The sequence below is a fragment of the Cryptomeria japonica genome, chromosome 10, assembly GCF_030272615.1.
Source record: "Cryptomeria japonica chromosome 10, Sugi_1.0, whole genome shotgun sequence".
Classification (NCBI taxonomy): Eukaryota; Viridiplantae; Streptophyta; class Pinopsida; order Cupressales; family Cupressaceae; genus Cryptomeria; species Cryptomeria japonica.
Window position 1 is genome coordinate 565,872,747 of NC_081414.1, and position 16,455 is coordinate 565,889,201.

At 35.2% G+C, this 16,455-nt stretch overlaps 1 protein-coding gene across 5 annotated transcripts in view; it reads right to left on the reverse strand.

The window, feature by feature from the left end:
• Positions 1-15,756, reverse strand: part of LOC131060726 (ubiquitin-activating enzyme E1 2) — a 31,085-nt gene extending 15,329 nt beyond the window's left edge. Inside the window, exons 1-5 of one of the 5 annotated variants that reach the window (XM_057994073.2) lie at positions 15,536-15,756; positions 9,231-9,314; positions 7,387-7,504; positions 5,960-6,234; positions 5,488-5,705 (exon numbers count right to left, since the gene is read on the reverse strand). In XM_057994073.2, coding sequence (XP_057850056.1) covers positions 5,488-5,705; positions 5,960-6,221 — 480 coding nt within the window. In that variant the 5' untranslated portion in view covers positions 6,222-6,234; positions 7,387-7,504; positions 9,231-9,314; positions 15,536-15,756. The remainder of the gene's footprint in view (positions 1-5,487; positions 5,706-5,959; positions 6,235-7,386; positions 7,505-9,230; positions 9,315-15,535) is intronic. The other 4 variants (XM_057994072.2, XM_057994074.2, XM_057994075.2 and 1 more) reach the window with 4 other exon arrangements.
• Between the last annotated feature and the right edge of the window lie 699 nt (positions 15,757-16,455).

A 16,455-nucleotide genomic window follows, 5' to 3' on the forward strand; every position in this document is an offset into this window, starting at 1 on the left:
GGGAAGTATTGCAAACTGGAAGCAGTGCTAGAGCAGTTGGTTCCACCAACACTAATGAGCATAGCAGTCGATCTCACTGCATACTTTGTGTGATGGTAAAGGGTGAGAGCTTAGTCACTGGGGAGTGCACCAGAAGCAAAATGGCTTGTTGATCTGGCACAAAGTGAGACAATAGCAAATTTCAAAAACTGATGTACAGGGAGAAGTCTGAAAGAAATCCAGTCTATCAATAAATTACTTTCTACCCTTGGTGATGTTACATCTGCCTTGGCAACCAAAAGCAGCCATATTCCTTATGGGAACTCCAAGCTCACAAATTTCCTACAGGATTCACTAGGAGGAGATTCAAAGATATTAATGTCTGTGCAAATTAGTCCGAATGAGAACGACTAAAGAGAAACATTAAGCTCATTAAACTCTGCCACTAGAGTCTGATGCATAGAACTAGGTCCTCCAAAGAAACAACTTGATTCCAGTGAACTTTTAAAGTACAAACAAATGTTTGAAAAGGCCAAACAAAAAGTAAGGATGAAGGATGACATGACAAAAATTATGGAAGAAAATACACAGAACATGGAAACTAATCTCAAGGGGAGTGAACAATTATGTAGAACACTTCACGAAACAGTAAAGGAACTAGAAGAAGAACTTGAAATCATACATAAAGAGCACCAGGAACAGTTAGACAAAGAAAACATGCAATACCTTGAAAAGCTAAATGAAAGAGAACAGATGTGCATAAATCTTGAAGATAAGGTAAAACAACTTCAAGGGCAATGGGATTCCAAGATAAAAGAGCAACAACTACCATCACAAAAGTTGTCTGACAAACCACCAATAGTCCTTCAAACAGGAGACTTGAGAAGCATGCCTGAAAATGCTCCTTTTAGAATGGATGAGAATAATATGAATGATTCGTTAACAAAGAATAAACTGGGACTATCTTTAAAGGGCAATGTGATAGCAGGAGCAGAACTAACTGACAAGCAGGTAAAAAAACCTAAGAACAACTTGAGTCCAATGTAAAAGATCAGCAAGTGGAGAAATCAATGATTGCCCATTAATTAGAGGATTGGGGACAAATGAATGAATGCACTTGTTTTAGAACAAATCCTACTCTAGTAAATCCTTTAACAGAGAGTAAATCTACAAAGAGAGCAGTGCAAAAGGAGGCAAAAAAATGACCCAAAAGAGGGAATCATTAACAAGATGAATAATATACAAACTGATTCTTCTGGATTTTATCCAGAACGAGGTAATATTTTACAAAAAGAAAACAATGAGAAGTTGGATGCTCTGCCTTCTAAAACTCTTCCAAAAGCAATCAGGCGAGCTTCATGCCCAATGGTTCAAAGCATAGAACTTGGAAGCAAAAATCTGGTAAAAAACCTGTTTAATCGCGATTTCCAAAAAATCAGACATCTCAACGACTTTTTCCCCAATTTATAGTAAAAATTGTTGACTTCTGGTCAAAAATTTAAAATGTGATTAATCTGCAAAAAAATCTCTTTGAAAATCATAATTAATCTGGCAAAAAATTGTGCCCCTTTCCCCCGACCCACGAAACCCTGAAACACACTAAAAAAGTGATTAAAGGTGGTCGTGCAATATCTTCCAACATCAAAATTGCATCAGATTTGGTTGGATGTCTTCCAACAGCAAAATTGTGATGGATTGCAGATACAACAGTAGAAGTTATTGAAGGCCTAGCAACCAAGTATGTTGAAAAAAGATAACTAAGAATTAATTATGAGTCTATAATCTGTATGCAAATGCTATGGTGATGTCAATTAAAGTTTTGTATTGATTTGTTTGAATTCCTAGAGTTGTGCCATTTGATGTTTTAAGTTTTTGTTCTTTTAGAAAGGTCCACTTTACAGTTCAGAGAGACAAAATCAATGTTTTTTAATTGCTAGTTTCAAATCTGCTAGACGACAGCAGAGTTAGAGGTAGCATTTTCTGCTCTCCTAATTTGCATCTACATATCAATTCCAAATTTAAACGTCTATTTAGCTGAACTTTTCTGTTTACCAGAGCACATAGCTCTATTTTAAAAAAATAAAAAAATTCAAGTTTCAAGAAGTCATATGTTAGGTTTTCATCTCATTATATTGGCAGGTTTCAGACTGGAGCCTCACTAGAAATAGATCAACAAGACACATCGTTAGAAAGAAAAAGTAAGAGAGGGGGTAACAAAAAAGAATTCGTTACACTTTTTTGGGCCTACAAAGACTACTTGACCGTTTTGCTTCAGCCTTCCCTATCTTCTTAGACTCAGTTTCATATTTAATTTTGATCCAAAAGGGAAATATTTGAATCAATGAGATGAACCACTTGTTGGTATTTGGCATTGATGTCAAATATTGTATGATTTCCTGTTTATATGATGTATGATGTATATGTCCTGGATTTTGTTGTTATCGTTCCAGTCTGCAAATTTGTATTGATGAACTTTGACATGGTTAGTATGATAAAGATATACAGATCAGAAAGAATGAAGAAGACATACAATTTAAATAAAACATTAATGTGTGAAATGTATACCTTGCTGGAGATACAGAATGTTTTACAAACTCTCATTATTGCAGACCACATACAGGACTATATCATGTATTGAATGCCATTTTCACTATCAACAGAGAAATGTTTTATGTGAACACGCACACTACTATATCTACGAATTGCTGATTTATATATTGTTCAGGTCAGGTGAAAGCTGTGACAGGTAAGAGAAGGTTGCACGTCCTGAAAAGGTATATCTTGGTGTATACAGGCTGAGTTTCAGACTGATAAACACAAAGGTCTTCACATTGCAGAGAAGAAGAGACAGTATCTCGAAACATTGCTGAAAATGTATTTAATACAATGGTGATATTATATTATGATGGTGGTTGAAGGTGGTTATCATTACCACACTAAGATTATTGGTTTGAACTTGTCTTGATAATGAAAAGGAACAAACTTATAGTTCGAAAGAGAGTCATTATTATGTTTAATGAAACAAAAATAACAAAGACTCAGTTCAAAAAGATATCATTATTAAATGTTTAGTGGAAACTAATCAACAACTGTCTAAAACAGTTGAAACCGACTTTACCTGCCTCATATTCAATATATACCTTCATTTTCGAAACTGCAGGGAGGGTGATGAATGTGTGATGAATAAGTAACGTGAATTACAGATGCTTAATACTTTTGAATCCTGAAATGAAGACATCTTGTGTGTAGAGTCTGTAGACCATTCTGTACAGTACAAAATTCTGAAGAAAAAGAGCGTTGCATAAAAACAACACTTAAAAGTCTGGTTTGAATATCGGAGGTTCATGATAATCTGTGCAGCAATATAAATCAGGTATATCTGCATTTATTGTATTTCGAAGAGATTTGTACAAGGCTCACAAAATATTAATTCCAGTAGATTGTAACAAGTTTTGAATTACATCTTTTTACAAGACTTCTGAAAATCTGTGAATAATCAGTTGGTAATCATCTATATTGGGTTCATTTGTGTATACATTCAGATTAGGGTTATTTGTTTCACTATCAGATTGAACTCATCTATTCAGATTTAATCATTTATCAGATTGGGGTTCTTGTTATTATAGTTTTGAATCTGTTCGTTTCAGAGGTGTTACAGATGTTTCAGTTTGCAGATATTGGAGTGTGAGGCATCCAAAGATTGGACTCACAATCATCTATAATATTATATTGGGAAGGTCATTTTCTTTGTTGATAAGTGTTGAGAACTTTGTAATATTCATTGAGTTGGTGCTCTATATTCATTGAGTTGGTGCTCTGTATTTCTTGAATTGGTGCTCTGTAAGTTTTGAGTTGGTGCTCAAAAATTAGTGATTGGAAACAGGATGGTGGTGGATGATCTCTTGGGGTTGGAGCCTCAAAAGAATTTGTAATCAAGTTTGATTGTGGACCTGAATTACAACAGTAGACCCTAGCAGTGTTCACCGTGGTTTTCCCACATTAGGTTTCCACGTAAAAATTTGGTGTCTTTTGTGTGGGTGTGTCTTTTGTGTGGGTGCTCTCATTTGTGCATTTTTATTTCATTTAAACATGCTTAAAACTGGTTTTAATGTTTTAAATTTAAAAGCACACTTAATTGAATTGAATCCTTAACTACTGATTCACTTAATTACTTCACAGACTTAGCTAATAATTGATCTCAGGCTTAGACAACTATTTGGTGACTGCCCGCTTAAAAAGTTAAGTGAACATTTGCCTATGTTGGCTCTTTTTGTACACAATAAATTTCAGAACATCAATGATATGAATATAAACAACAAAAATCTATTTCTGCAATTAATTGGCTAAACTCTCTATTTTATTTGCTCTCTATATCTCTATGCTATGGAAATGCCCTTAAATTTTATAAAAAAAAGGTAGTTTTTATCTCTTTGCCTATGATTTTTTTAACATTTTTTTAAATCCGATTTTTTCAAAAAATCTTATAGTTCTGGTTTGTGGATTTTTTCCCCAAACGATTTTTGCTGCTATGGCTCAAAGGGGAACTGCATCCTGTGCTTCCTTTACCAGTTAGAAAGAACCAGATCTCTGAGCCATCTTTCTTGAATGAGAATGGAGGAATGAGAAACAATGGTAATCACCAAATACAGCAATGTTATATTAATTCTCTTGGGCTAAACACAGCAAACCAAGTCTGCAATGGGATCCAAGGAAAAGTCCAGTTTAGAGGGCCAAATTTTCTAAGGAATAGAAATAAGAGAAACAGATTACAACTACCAACGAGCAGGAAATTGCAATTAATGCTTCTGCTACTCTAATGTCAGGGGAGCAAAACCTGCACACTGTTGATAATGGTAGATTAAAGCCTTGAAGCTCTGCAAGAACCATTGGGAGATGAAATATTGGTCCTCAAAAAATCCTCTGTGGAAAGGAAAAACCAATTAGAGGATGGAGCACATAGGTGACACCACTTGCTTATATTTGGGCTTTGCTTAATTTTTCTACTTTCATTTTAATCCTGTAACACATTTAATGGACTGATGCAATTCATTTAGTTGATAGCGTCTGCATAGACCCCACCAATGGACTATAAGAAAGTAGCAGAAGCCTTTTTCAACTGCCATTTTATTGGTCAAATGGATAATTATATTGTGGAGGCCTTGACCTTGAGATTTAAGGTCGGAGGCCTTGAGGTTTGACGTCAAGATTTTATCAGAGGATCCTAATGAAATGTTCACAGAGCACAATTGAAAGGTCAGAGGCCTTGGGTTTGAGGTTGAGATTTTATCATAGGATCCTACTGATATGTTCACAGAGCATGGTTGAATAAAAGGTCACAAGCCTTGACGTTTCAGGTCAAGATTTTATCAAAAATGATTAAAGCAGAAATATTGATGAAAATTTGAGCACTCTTGATAAAGATAAAAAATGCACACGCACATTCATTGAAAAGGTAAGCAAACAAAACCTCAAAACAAAAACAACTGAGTAAAGGAAAGTTCAAAGTACCTGAAAACAAGCCAAATGTTCTTCAGTTAAAATAGAAGTCAAGGTAGAAACTTCAACAGCTGTATTCAATTCTTGCAATTTACTACAACAAGCAACTGCTCGATTTTTACCAATATCAGCTTCTGTAAAATAGAAATTGCCAGACAAGTCCCACATCTCAACTTCTCCTAGATCATGCAAAGTGACAGATTTTACTCCCGCCAGTATAACATTTTTTGCTGCAATACAATGTGCCAATTCAAGTCAACAAATACAGATTACATTTTCTGCTCAAACTGGAATAATTTTCAGTCTACAATGTCCCATATGCATATTAAATATCCACACATGAAATGTTATGGGACTGCACCTCACATTACACAACAAAAAAGGCAACATGAACTTCTAGCATTTGAAAATTCATAAAATAAATGTGGCAGCTTCTTTGACAGAAAAATTAGAGACAGATATACAAATGAAACAGAATACATACCAATCTCAACTCCAAGACCTTGAAGACCAGAGATGAGAACATTTGCACCAAAAAGGCGTCGCATAGCCTCCCTTCCGTACACTGCCAACTGCCTGCTGTGCAAGTCCTCATCGATGTGAACAACATCAGCTGGGTTGCCATCTGCAGTGGCAGTCATTTTCACCTCCTGGCTTGGCACGTCACTAGCACCACCCTCAATGTGCAACCTTTTCACTGAATTCCCTATGGTTTCTGTCTCAGCAACTCTCTTTATGGGTAGCATATAGTGCGGCCAACTGTTTACACAAAATGCTCAACAACATTAATCTGACACGGACTAATAAGAGACAGCTAAAAGTCGTGGCAAACCTCTAGATAAAAGCTATGAAGAGCTAACGAGCCACAAAATCACCAAGGCATTGTGTATAATCCTGCAGCCCTTTAGTTTAGCAGAACATAAAATACTGATCCTAGGGTAAATTTTTTAATCTTTTAAAATTTTACTACCTACTCTACAACAATCTGTAAGGACAAACGATAATAACCAAAAAGCAAGTTCAAAAAGAAATATATTGAAAACCAAAAAATCAAAAACAGTGGATGCTGCAATTGAACTATGAAACTAAACACAAAGCCCCAAGTTATGACGGCCAAAATCTACAGAAAAATAATAATAAAACCCTGGTTATTTTTCTTACAAACAGGAAAGTAATTCTCTCTCCTGCCAGCAAACGTTAAATACTTGGTTGAGAGAGCTTCTTGTGACTTTAACGACAGGCAAAAAACCAAAAAGAAAGGATTTTCAAACCCCCAAAAAAGGTATGGCCTAAAATAATTAATCCCAATAAAACCCTACGACAGCGTTTTAACTAGCACTTGCACCTATAGGAGGTTCAAGGGATACACCGATAGAAAATTGAAGCTAAAATTTAATTGAAGATCTATTAGAGAGGATCCACTATAGAAATAAAGTTAAAAGAAACAAAAAAATTTGTTGCCTGTAACAAAGAAAGTAGTAATGGTTTCTGATTGTGATGTAAATATCTTAGTTCTACAAGTATTCTACCTTAAAGCTCATTAACGAATTGATCGATACAACATTAGAAACCCAATGCATTTTTCTACACTTTTTAGAACTAATCTACATTAAGAAAGATAATTAGCCTTAAGATTTCCTTGACTCTATCTTGGCTGAATTCTCAAGCATGTTACCTAGGATATTTTCATCCAAGGCAATAGTACCATAATGCTGATTGATTTTTGTAACAATACTTAGGACAATGTCAAACAATGCTATAGTCCTTTGCAGTTACCTGTGATTGAATAGGAAAAGAGGTCAACAAAATTGGAGATCGTAGAGCTAATCATGGGATTGATACAAAAGATTTCAGACTTTAATCGAGTGTGGATAAAATTATAGAGGAAGATTTAGGTAATCAAGATCTTACCATGACTACAAATGGTAATGATGATCAAGAAATCTTTGTCCTCACCAATTCTGTGGCACATTGTTGATTTTGGCAGGTAAACATGACATGGGGAAGCCCTTTCCTTTTCTGCTAGGCACTTGTCACAAAAAAAGTTTAAGCCATGTAAAAATTGGGAACTTGTGATCAATCTTGAATTTAGCCAAATTTATCCTCCAAAGAGAATTGAAAACCTGTCTAGTAGGCTGGAGTCATTATGAAAATCAACAAATGACCATAATTTGCTTATGAATTTCAATACTGAGCTAGAAAAAATGTTAATCAAAACTAAAAATGTGATGCAAAGACTAATAAATTTTCTATTGAGGCCATTGAGTTTTGAGATGAAATTCTAACCAAGGATCCAAGTACAATGGGATGTTTACCAATCCATCAGATATAGAAGGAGATAAGATTTTTTTTAAAATGAAGCTAAGAAGCAGAAAGCAGAAACCAATATTTTAGCTAGAAAAATGGTTGAGATTTGTGAAATGTCTGTACCCTTGAGGATAAGCTAAGAGATTTACATAAAACAATATTTCAATACTTACAAATGAAAAAAAGACAACAAAAGATAAGCACCCATGAGATACAAGCACTCAACAATGTACTGGCTGCATGTACAGAAGAGTTAAGCCAAGACCGTATCAAGCTTGATTGCCAAAATTCTGAATTGTCAAAACAGGTTGTGCTTTGTTAAAGAATTGAAGAAAGAACATGACTGCTATCTCTCTTAATAAGAAAAAGACTTTCTAAAGAATCTGAATCTTTTAAGAAGCATGGAGACTTTTGCAAGAAATATTGGGTCAACTTAATGAAGAAAGCGGCTTGTGTTTACCTAGAACAAATCTTGACAATCAGCAGACTTCTACTAATGTAAAATTGTATTAGAAAACTAAGTATCTGGCTGAGGATGCAGTTCTTGAAACATACACAAATTAGCATGTGAATCATTTTTTACATCATAATGACTTCCATAAAGGATGGTGAGTCAATGAGCTCCAAGGTATGTGCATTAGATGGATGCAACGGGTAACTTTAACTTCTCAAAGACAGATGTGCAGTACACTGCAATGTTGCTGACTGGGGCATAGTATACACGGTACAACAATAGTAGTAAACCAATATGTTAATATGTGGAACCTATGGAGTTTGTAATAACAAATGCTGCCAGCTTTGAGACTATAAATAAAGACAACATCATCATATTGGCCTATGCATGCAAGAATACCATACAAGAACTCTGGAATTTTAGATTGCAGATCATCTCAGACAACTTGAATATTAGTGATGGTGAATACGTAACAATAATTGCTATTTCTTTATCAGCATCAGAATACTCATTTTAGGCAATTTACGAGATAGACTATTTAATTTCTACAAGTGAGTGGACAAAGACAACTAATGATACTGTTTGAAATGAAGAAAACAAAAAATCTCAATAAAACCACAATTTGAAATTGTCACATTGTTGTTTGTACAAAAGAACCAATCCACTCTTTCTATGTGAGAGCTTCACAGAAGAGAATCACTCCTGGTTCTTAGTTTATCTCAATTAAACTCCTCAGTTTACTCTGGGATGAAAGAATGACATTAGCAAGACCTCTTTGATCTCTGAAAAATTTCACTAAAATTTCCACTGCTTTTCTATAAACACCAGTATTATAAGCATATCAGTGCCCAAGAAATAGTATTTTGTCATATGCTAAGAAACTGAAAGGTTTAATATGTTTCATATGCAGGGTATGCAAAATAGCAACAACTGGCAATGCTCAAATTTGGTATTCCCTGAGTACTAAATTTTATTAGAAGGTTTGAATACTCACTAAATAGCCAAGTTGTTGATGTTGTAAGGCAATATAGAGTTCTCATTGGACAGACAAAGGATGCTACTACTCCTGGGGCACCAACTGCAGAACTTTTGGTGTATCAGGATGATATTCTAGCTAATCACTCACAAAAAGAAATCATTCAGGAATCTATGAAACATATCTACAGACTAAACTTTCCATGAACACATCCATTGATTATTATTTCCTTAGACAGAACCCAGAATATTAAATTTACAGAGGATATATGCTCATGCTGCTTCTTTTAAGATGACTTAAGCAATTAGAGGTCAGAATTGTTTTCAATTCTTTTTTACTACTAGACTTGATGTGAGTATAGTTGGTCTTATAGGATGAGGCCAGTGAAAGGGCTTTTGATGTGGTTATATGCTTCTCGGTAATTTGACGATAAGCTTCGTGATGCACACCGATCAATATTTTAAAAAACATTATGCATTTTCAATGGTAAGTAATGGGGAAAGGCCTCTACATGGAACAGTTTTAACTATCAATAAGAAAAATATTGAAGGTGTTGAGACTCGGATTTCTGTCTCTGTGCACATTTTTAGCGTGTTCACTGTTAACATATTAGCTGTGTTATATTACTCTTAAAATAGAAACGAAGAGAAGAGGACAAAATAAAAATTCAAAAACTCAATTAGGTAAATGGTCGACAATGTGATTAATATGATGCATATGGAATATGATTTGGAAGAATGAATGAACGATTTTATTGACGTCCACGAGACTGAACAGCCTATGGGACCAAGAAAAACACCAACACTAAACCTCCTGAATATAATTTTCAATGTCTGATCTCTTGTTATGAATCTTGACCAAGAAGCTTGCCGTTTGGTTGATCTTGTCCTCGTCAAATAACTGATGCATGTTGTCGGCCTTCAGAATGATCTCATACTGAACCCAAATATCAACCCGAATATCATCATACGCTGTGCATTCAGTAAAATGGTGTTAACATTTGCAAAGGATTAAACACCTGGGCCTAAAAGTTTCCCAGTGGTCTTCTTCTTTTGGAATATTCTTGGAGAAGATGTCATATAACCTCTCCATGAATCTCAGAAACATCAATCAACTCTAATCGAATTTTATGCTCATCAAAGCAATTGAACTTAGAGCTCATTAGGGAGGAAATTCTCTAACAGGGGCAATGCTGTGGTATAGAAAAGTATAAGGCCAGTAGAGATACATATAAAATGTCTGTTGATTCCTAAATGCACTTAGATGACTGATCATAGTATTAAAAATAAATATAAATCAAACATACAGACTGCAATAAGAGATGGCATCCAAAAGTGGAAGAATAATATAGGAATTAGAATATTAAATTTCAGAAGCTAGGTTATCATGGTAACATGGGAATTGCATGTAATCATAAGAGGAATCGCCAAAACCCTGTGAAAGGTAAGAGTGCAACAATTTCAACAACTACTTGAACACCTGGGTCATATTTATTCTCAGTGAAATGATTAACATAACAAGAGGTAAAAAATAACAATATCAACATGGAGCTTATTACTTGGCATTTTCCGGTAGCTGACAACAATAAAGTATTAATTTTTCACTGGTGAGGCTCGGGGGATACAATAACCTACACCAATTAGGATGCTTCAGTTTAAAGCTGTGTTGCACATAAATTCTTCAGCAGACTCAGACATTGCACTTAATAGCAAAGAGAATCACCCCAGCCAATTGTTATTATATTCTGGTAAGGCTGAGTGATAAGATGTTAACTCGCACTTGTTAAAATGCCCAATTTCAAAGCTGGGATAAGCAGATATTCTCCAGCAGAGGGAAAACCATGTGTTGTGAGAGATCAGGGCATCATGATAACACAGAGATAGAAAGACTTGCCTGGACTGCATGCTGAAACATAGCAGATGATTGAGGCATGATCGTAAAAAACCCAGATACCAAAAACTCGTCACAACAAACCATCTTATAGAGTTTTCAATTTAGTTTTAATCCCACTACCAATTTCACTCGGAAGAATACTCCAAGTGCTGGATTTACGAAGCCAAAGAAATATAGAAGTCAACACCAAAGAAGGCAATTAAAAAAAAAATTAAACCAAAAAGATAAAACACTCAAACCCTAAAAATTGAAGTCCACAATTTTAGACCAGCATGGGACGAGTAATGTTTTAGCTGCCTGAAAATCGTTTTTCCCGGTGTGAGCAGTTAACAAAGAATCATTTTAGAATCAAATAAAACAAAACAAAAAAATCATCCATGCTGCATACAGATTCCAAACAATAAAACACACTCAAAACATGGTAAGTGACTTTACTTCAAGATCTTGTGCAAAAAAGATACCAATGAAAAAATTTGAGCATAGTTTGCAAGAAAAAATTATAGCAGATATTTAAAAAAACTAAGTTACCGGTTCGGGTTCGGGCACCGGTTCGGGTTCGAAGAACCCGGTACGCTGGTACGGCAAAATTTTGAAAAGGGGTTTGGTTTCGTTTGGGTTCGTTAGTACAAAAACATGTAAATTATATATATATATATATATGCAGCCTATAAGCATGAACTAAGATTAGCATGTCATATAGCATCATATAAACAACAAAACCAACATAAACTTGTAATCATAGCATCATGATCATACCATAACAGCATCATATACATCAAGTTTAATATCAAAATGATAAAATATTCAAGTATCATTGTTTCACAGTTTAAAGTTTGATCATCAAATGGATTCTCTAATGGGGGTTTGGGGCAACGCCCCCAACGGGGTCAAGGGGCAGCACCCCTTGCGGGGGTCTGGGGGCAGCGCCCCCAGTGGGATCAAGGGGCAGAGCCCCTTGTGGGGTCGAGGGGCAGCGCCCCCGCTGCCAACACCAAATTACAACCTTCAAACCCACACAGAACTCCATGGCGTGCATCAATTTTCTGCTTTTTTAAGACGTCAAGAACAAGGCCAAAGAAGTCAAAATTCTGATCAAGGTGCATTCTCCCGTACGGGAATTGTGTTTTCTGACTTGTTCTTTCGTACAGACTTGTGCTTCTCTCTTGGTTGTACGATGCATAGCTGTGTGGCTTGAGACATAGGGTCATTTTAATTTTTTATGTGGTGGAATTAAAAAAAAAAAAAATTGCAAAAAAAAAATCCATTTTTGGGCTGTCAGACCCCTGGGTTCGACTTGGGTCCTCTTGGGTTCGACCCTGGGTCCTCTTGGGTTCGCCCTGGTTCGAACCAGGCCTGTGAACCACGAACCCTGTCCGAACCACAAGCGAACCGGACCCGAACCCCGAACCCGGACCGTACTGGACCAGTACCAGGGGTCTAGGGAGCCGAACCTGGTAACTTAGTAAAAAAAGAGACAAACCAAAACCAGTCCTTCAATCTATTAATAGTAAATAGGATTTTAGGACTATTGAAATCTGATATGATTTGAAAATCAAATCAAATCTGCAGACATAAATGTATTCAAAAGGATTGGACATGAGTGGTTGCAATTATTAGACTTGACGGAAGGAATGTTTGAAGTGCCTGAGAATTTACCAAGCTTGTATTCTGGACACTGGTTTCGTGGCATTAGACAACTTGTTTCAGGCGTGAGACAGGTTGTCAATGAAGTAGAACAAAAGCATGATTTATTTTTTAGTTTTTAACTAGCACTTGCACCAAAAAGAGGTGCAATGGTTACGCCGATAATAAAATATACTTTATATTATATATTAGAAGGTACCAATCATAAATAAAAGGCTTATTGTAATGACTATGATGATTCTTTAAGCCTAATTTTAATGATTTATGGAGGGTGTTTCTTGTGCTTATTTTTATTGGTTTGTGTGTTGCGAGAATTTATGTGCAGAAGGCATTTTTTCTTTTAGTATGATGTTTACCATCAATAAATTTTGAAGGTTTAACACTTGAAAATGCATACTAAAAAATTAAAAATAGCATCAAAAGTCCTTTGGGGAACAATAGGCAAACCAAATGCATTCTATTATTTCAAAAAATTTGGGTTGAATTGGATCTTCAAAAAAGAAGGAAAATAAAATAAAAATCTCATGGCTCAGTATTGAAATTTAGATTTAATAAACCCAAAATTGTTAATGCCCGAATCTAGCAACCCCACAAAAATTCCACTGCATCCATGCATTTACATGGATAATCTAGATTACAAATCAGGCTCACAATGGAAGATAAACTACAGAGTTGTATTTATATTATGGAAATGCCTTGCAAAATGCTACTACTAGCACCAATAATAGATTGAAAAAAAAAATTGCAATAATAATAGAACTCTCCATTGCACATTCACTACAACGAACTGAGATTACAGATCATCTATTATATCAAAGGGGGCTATATAATGTTACAATATGCTGCTACAACAGCTATAGCAAACGGAAACACAAATGCTTACATCCACAACACACAACAATTAGAATGTTGTGCAAAAACAATCTCTTTTGAGACTTTATCTTTGGGGAAATTTACCAACATTAGTAATCCATTTATCTCACTTCAGCAATTATGAAAAGAATCTAATCAAACTTCCAAAAAATCAGGGCCACTGAAATTCTGAAATTTGAAACAACATCATGTATACTATGGTTTTAAATATTTGGTGAAAAGGCTTTAGAAACTTTCAACCAAGTACAATTGCCAAATGTAAAGCCAAATTCTACAACCATTACCAACATCCTCCCTGCCTGTACAGAGTGTGGACATCCATCAAAGCAATAGACAAAACATGGGAGTATTCCTGATAAAAAATGTGGTCTCATGGCTTGCAATGATTGCAGGATATGCACAAAAAAAATTTGTTGAAAAAGCTTTAGAAACTTTCAAGCAAATGCGATTGGCAGGTGTAAAGCCAGATTCAACAACCTTTGCCAGCATCCTCCCTGCCTGTGATAAAATGGGAGCTTTGGAACAGGGTATGGACATCCATCAAAGCGTAATGAAACAGATTTTTGTCAAATATTATGTTTGGAAATGCTCTGGTAGGTATGTATGCAAAATGTGGAAGCGCATAGAAGGCACGTGAACTGGTTGACAGAATGCCTCAAAGAGATGTTGTTTCATGGAATGCAATGATCACAAGATTTAGGGAGATTTTTGTCAGATATGATATAGTTAGAAATGCTCTGGTAGACATACATGCAAAATGTGGAATCATAGACAACGCACCTAAATTGTTTGACAGAATGCCTCAAAGAGATGTCATGTCAAGGAAATTGCAGAAAGTTCACCAAATGGATTTTGCAAAGAAGCTCTCAAAATCTTCAAATTAATGAAGCATTCTCGAACATGACATCCTAACATCTTTGTCTGTGTTCTGGTTAGTGGATGGAAGTTGTTTGTCTGTGTTCTCGTTAGTGGATGAGAGTTGTACATACTTCAATCACATGAGTTACCCTTGTTGCATTACAAATATAGTTGATCAATAGATGTCCATATTAACCTTCATGCCCGTGCTGGCTATTTTGAGGACACCCTAAACCTGATTTTTAAGATGCCAGTTAGACCTGTGGTGGTTGTGTGGACGTGTTTTCTTCGTGCATGTAGTTCATAGAGGAATATGAGATAAGAAAAGAAACCCTAAAAAGAAGGTGCGATTTTTAAAAGGTGCGATGAACAAAGCTGGTAGAGAAGCAAGAAAATTAAACACTCTGCAACACGAGGATGAGTATCCCCAATGACCTCTCGTGGTTTTCAGTTGCCAAAAAATATGCTAGCGGAGGAGGTGGCGATGGCCACCAAAGGAATTGTGCGAATGAGATATACACACAATTATTTAAGAATGAAATAAAGCAAAACAAAAAATGATCCAGTATGTGCAGATTGCAAAAAAAACACTCACTGAAACCATGGCAAGTGACTTACCTCAACATTCTGCGAAAATTGAGTCGTGCTGTTAACAATGCCAACGAGAAAAAGTGGGCAATGTTTGCAGTAAAAATTTTACAGAACCCTACCAGAGCTAAAATTATTTAAAATAAAATGAACCATAACCAGTCATCTGATTTGATTGCCAATTGAAAACCAAAGCAGCTAAACGGCAAACCAGTAGTTGATTCCGGCGTGAGACAGGCGTCGGGTGAAAACCCCACAATATAGCCTATCCGCTAACAAGCGTTGAAAAAACAAAGACCAGAAACAAAATAAAAACACAGACCAGTTTGCTGAAAACCCTCGTATTGACATTAAAAAAAATGGAAATGAGTTCATTTAGGAAAAAAAGTGAAATGGTAACTTAGACTGGACGTAATAACGCTTCCACAGGATTCCAAAAAAATGGTGTGTGAAAAAAAAGTCCGAACCTGATCAAACGGGGGTCAGATTGCTCAAAACAGGCATCGATGTGAAACCCAGAAAATGCACAGATCGAAAAATTAAGAATTCCGCAGGAAAAAAAGAGCAACAGGACGCGATCTTTAACAACTTCTGTGTCGACCGTTCCTTCAAACCCTCGTTACAGACTTTAAAGGAGAGAGGCGATGTGCGGAACAAAGCTTACAGAATGATTTAATCCCGTAGCGAACACTTTTTAATTTTATTATTTATAAATGAATTAGTTTTTTTAACTTATTTCTTCTCAATTCACATTAATTTTTAGTTTTTTTAAAAACCTTTTTCAATTGACCAACATTTTTCCTCGAAATTGGTTTATTATTCTTTCTATTTAATTCTACCATCTTATTATTATTAATTATTAATTGATTTATACAATAATAATACATTGAAAAATATTATATATTATTTGTATTTTAATTCAGATTTATATATAATTAAATAGTAAATATATGTGTTAAATATTTTACATATTTAATATAAACATATACTTTTAAAATATAATAATATTTTTAAAATATACTTAATAATTTAGATTTTTTTTTTTTTATTCAATAATAGGTAATTTTATAAAATAACAAAGTATCTATATACAAGTTTTGTTGGGCAAAATAGAAGTATGGTTGTCATCTATAAACAGCCTGCAACTACATACCAATCCTCATTAACACAGTCCTCATAAACCACACTCCAGACATAATCCTCCATCACCTTATAACAGTTGTATAGTAAAAAGACCTATATGCCTAAAGGTCGAACTGACGACACAACTAATGCTTCATTATACAAAAAAATTAAGAGAAGAAGAATATAATGAACAAAACTACAACCCTTCCATGCAAACAAACATTTCTACCTAAACCAGATTACTTTTCCTTTTTTACCCGCT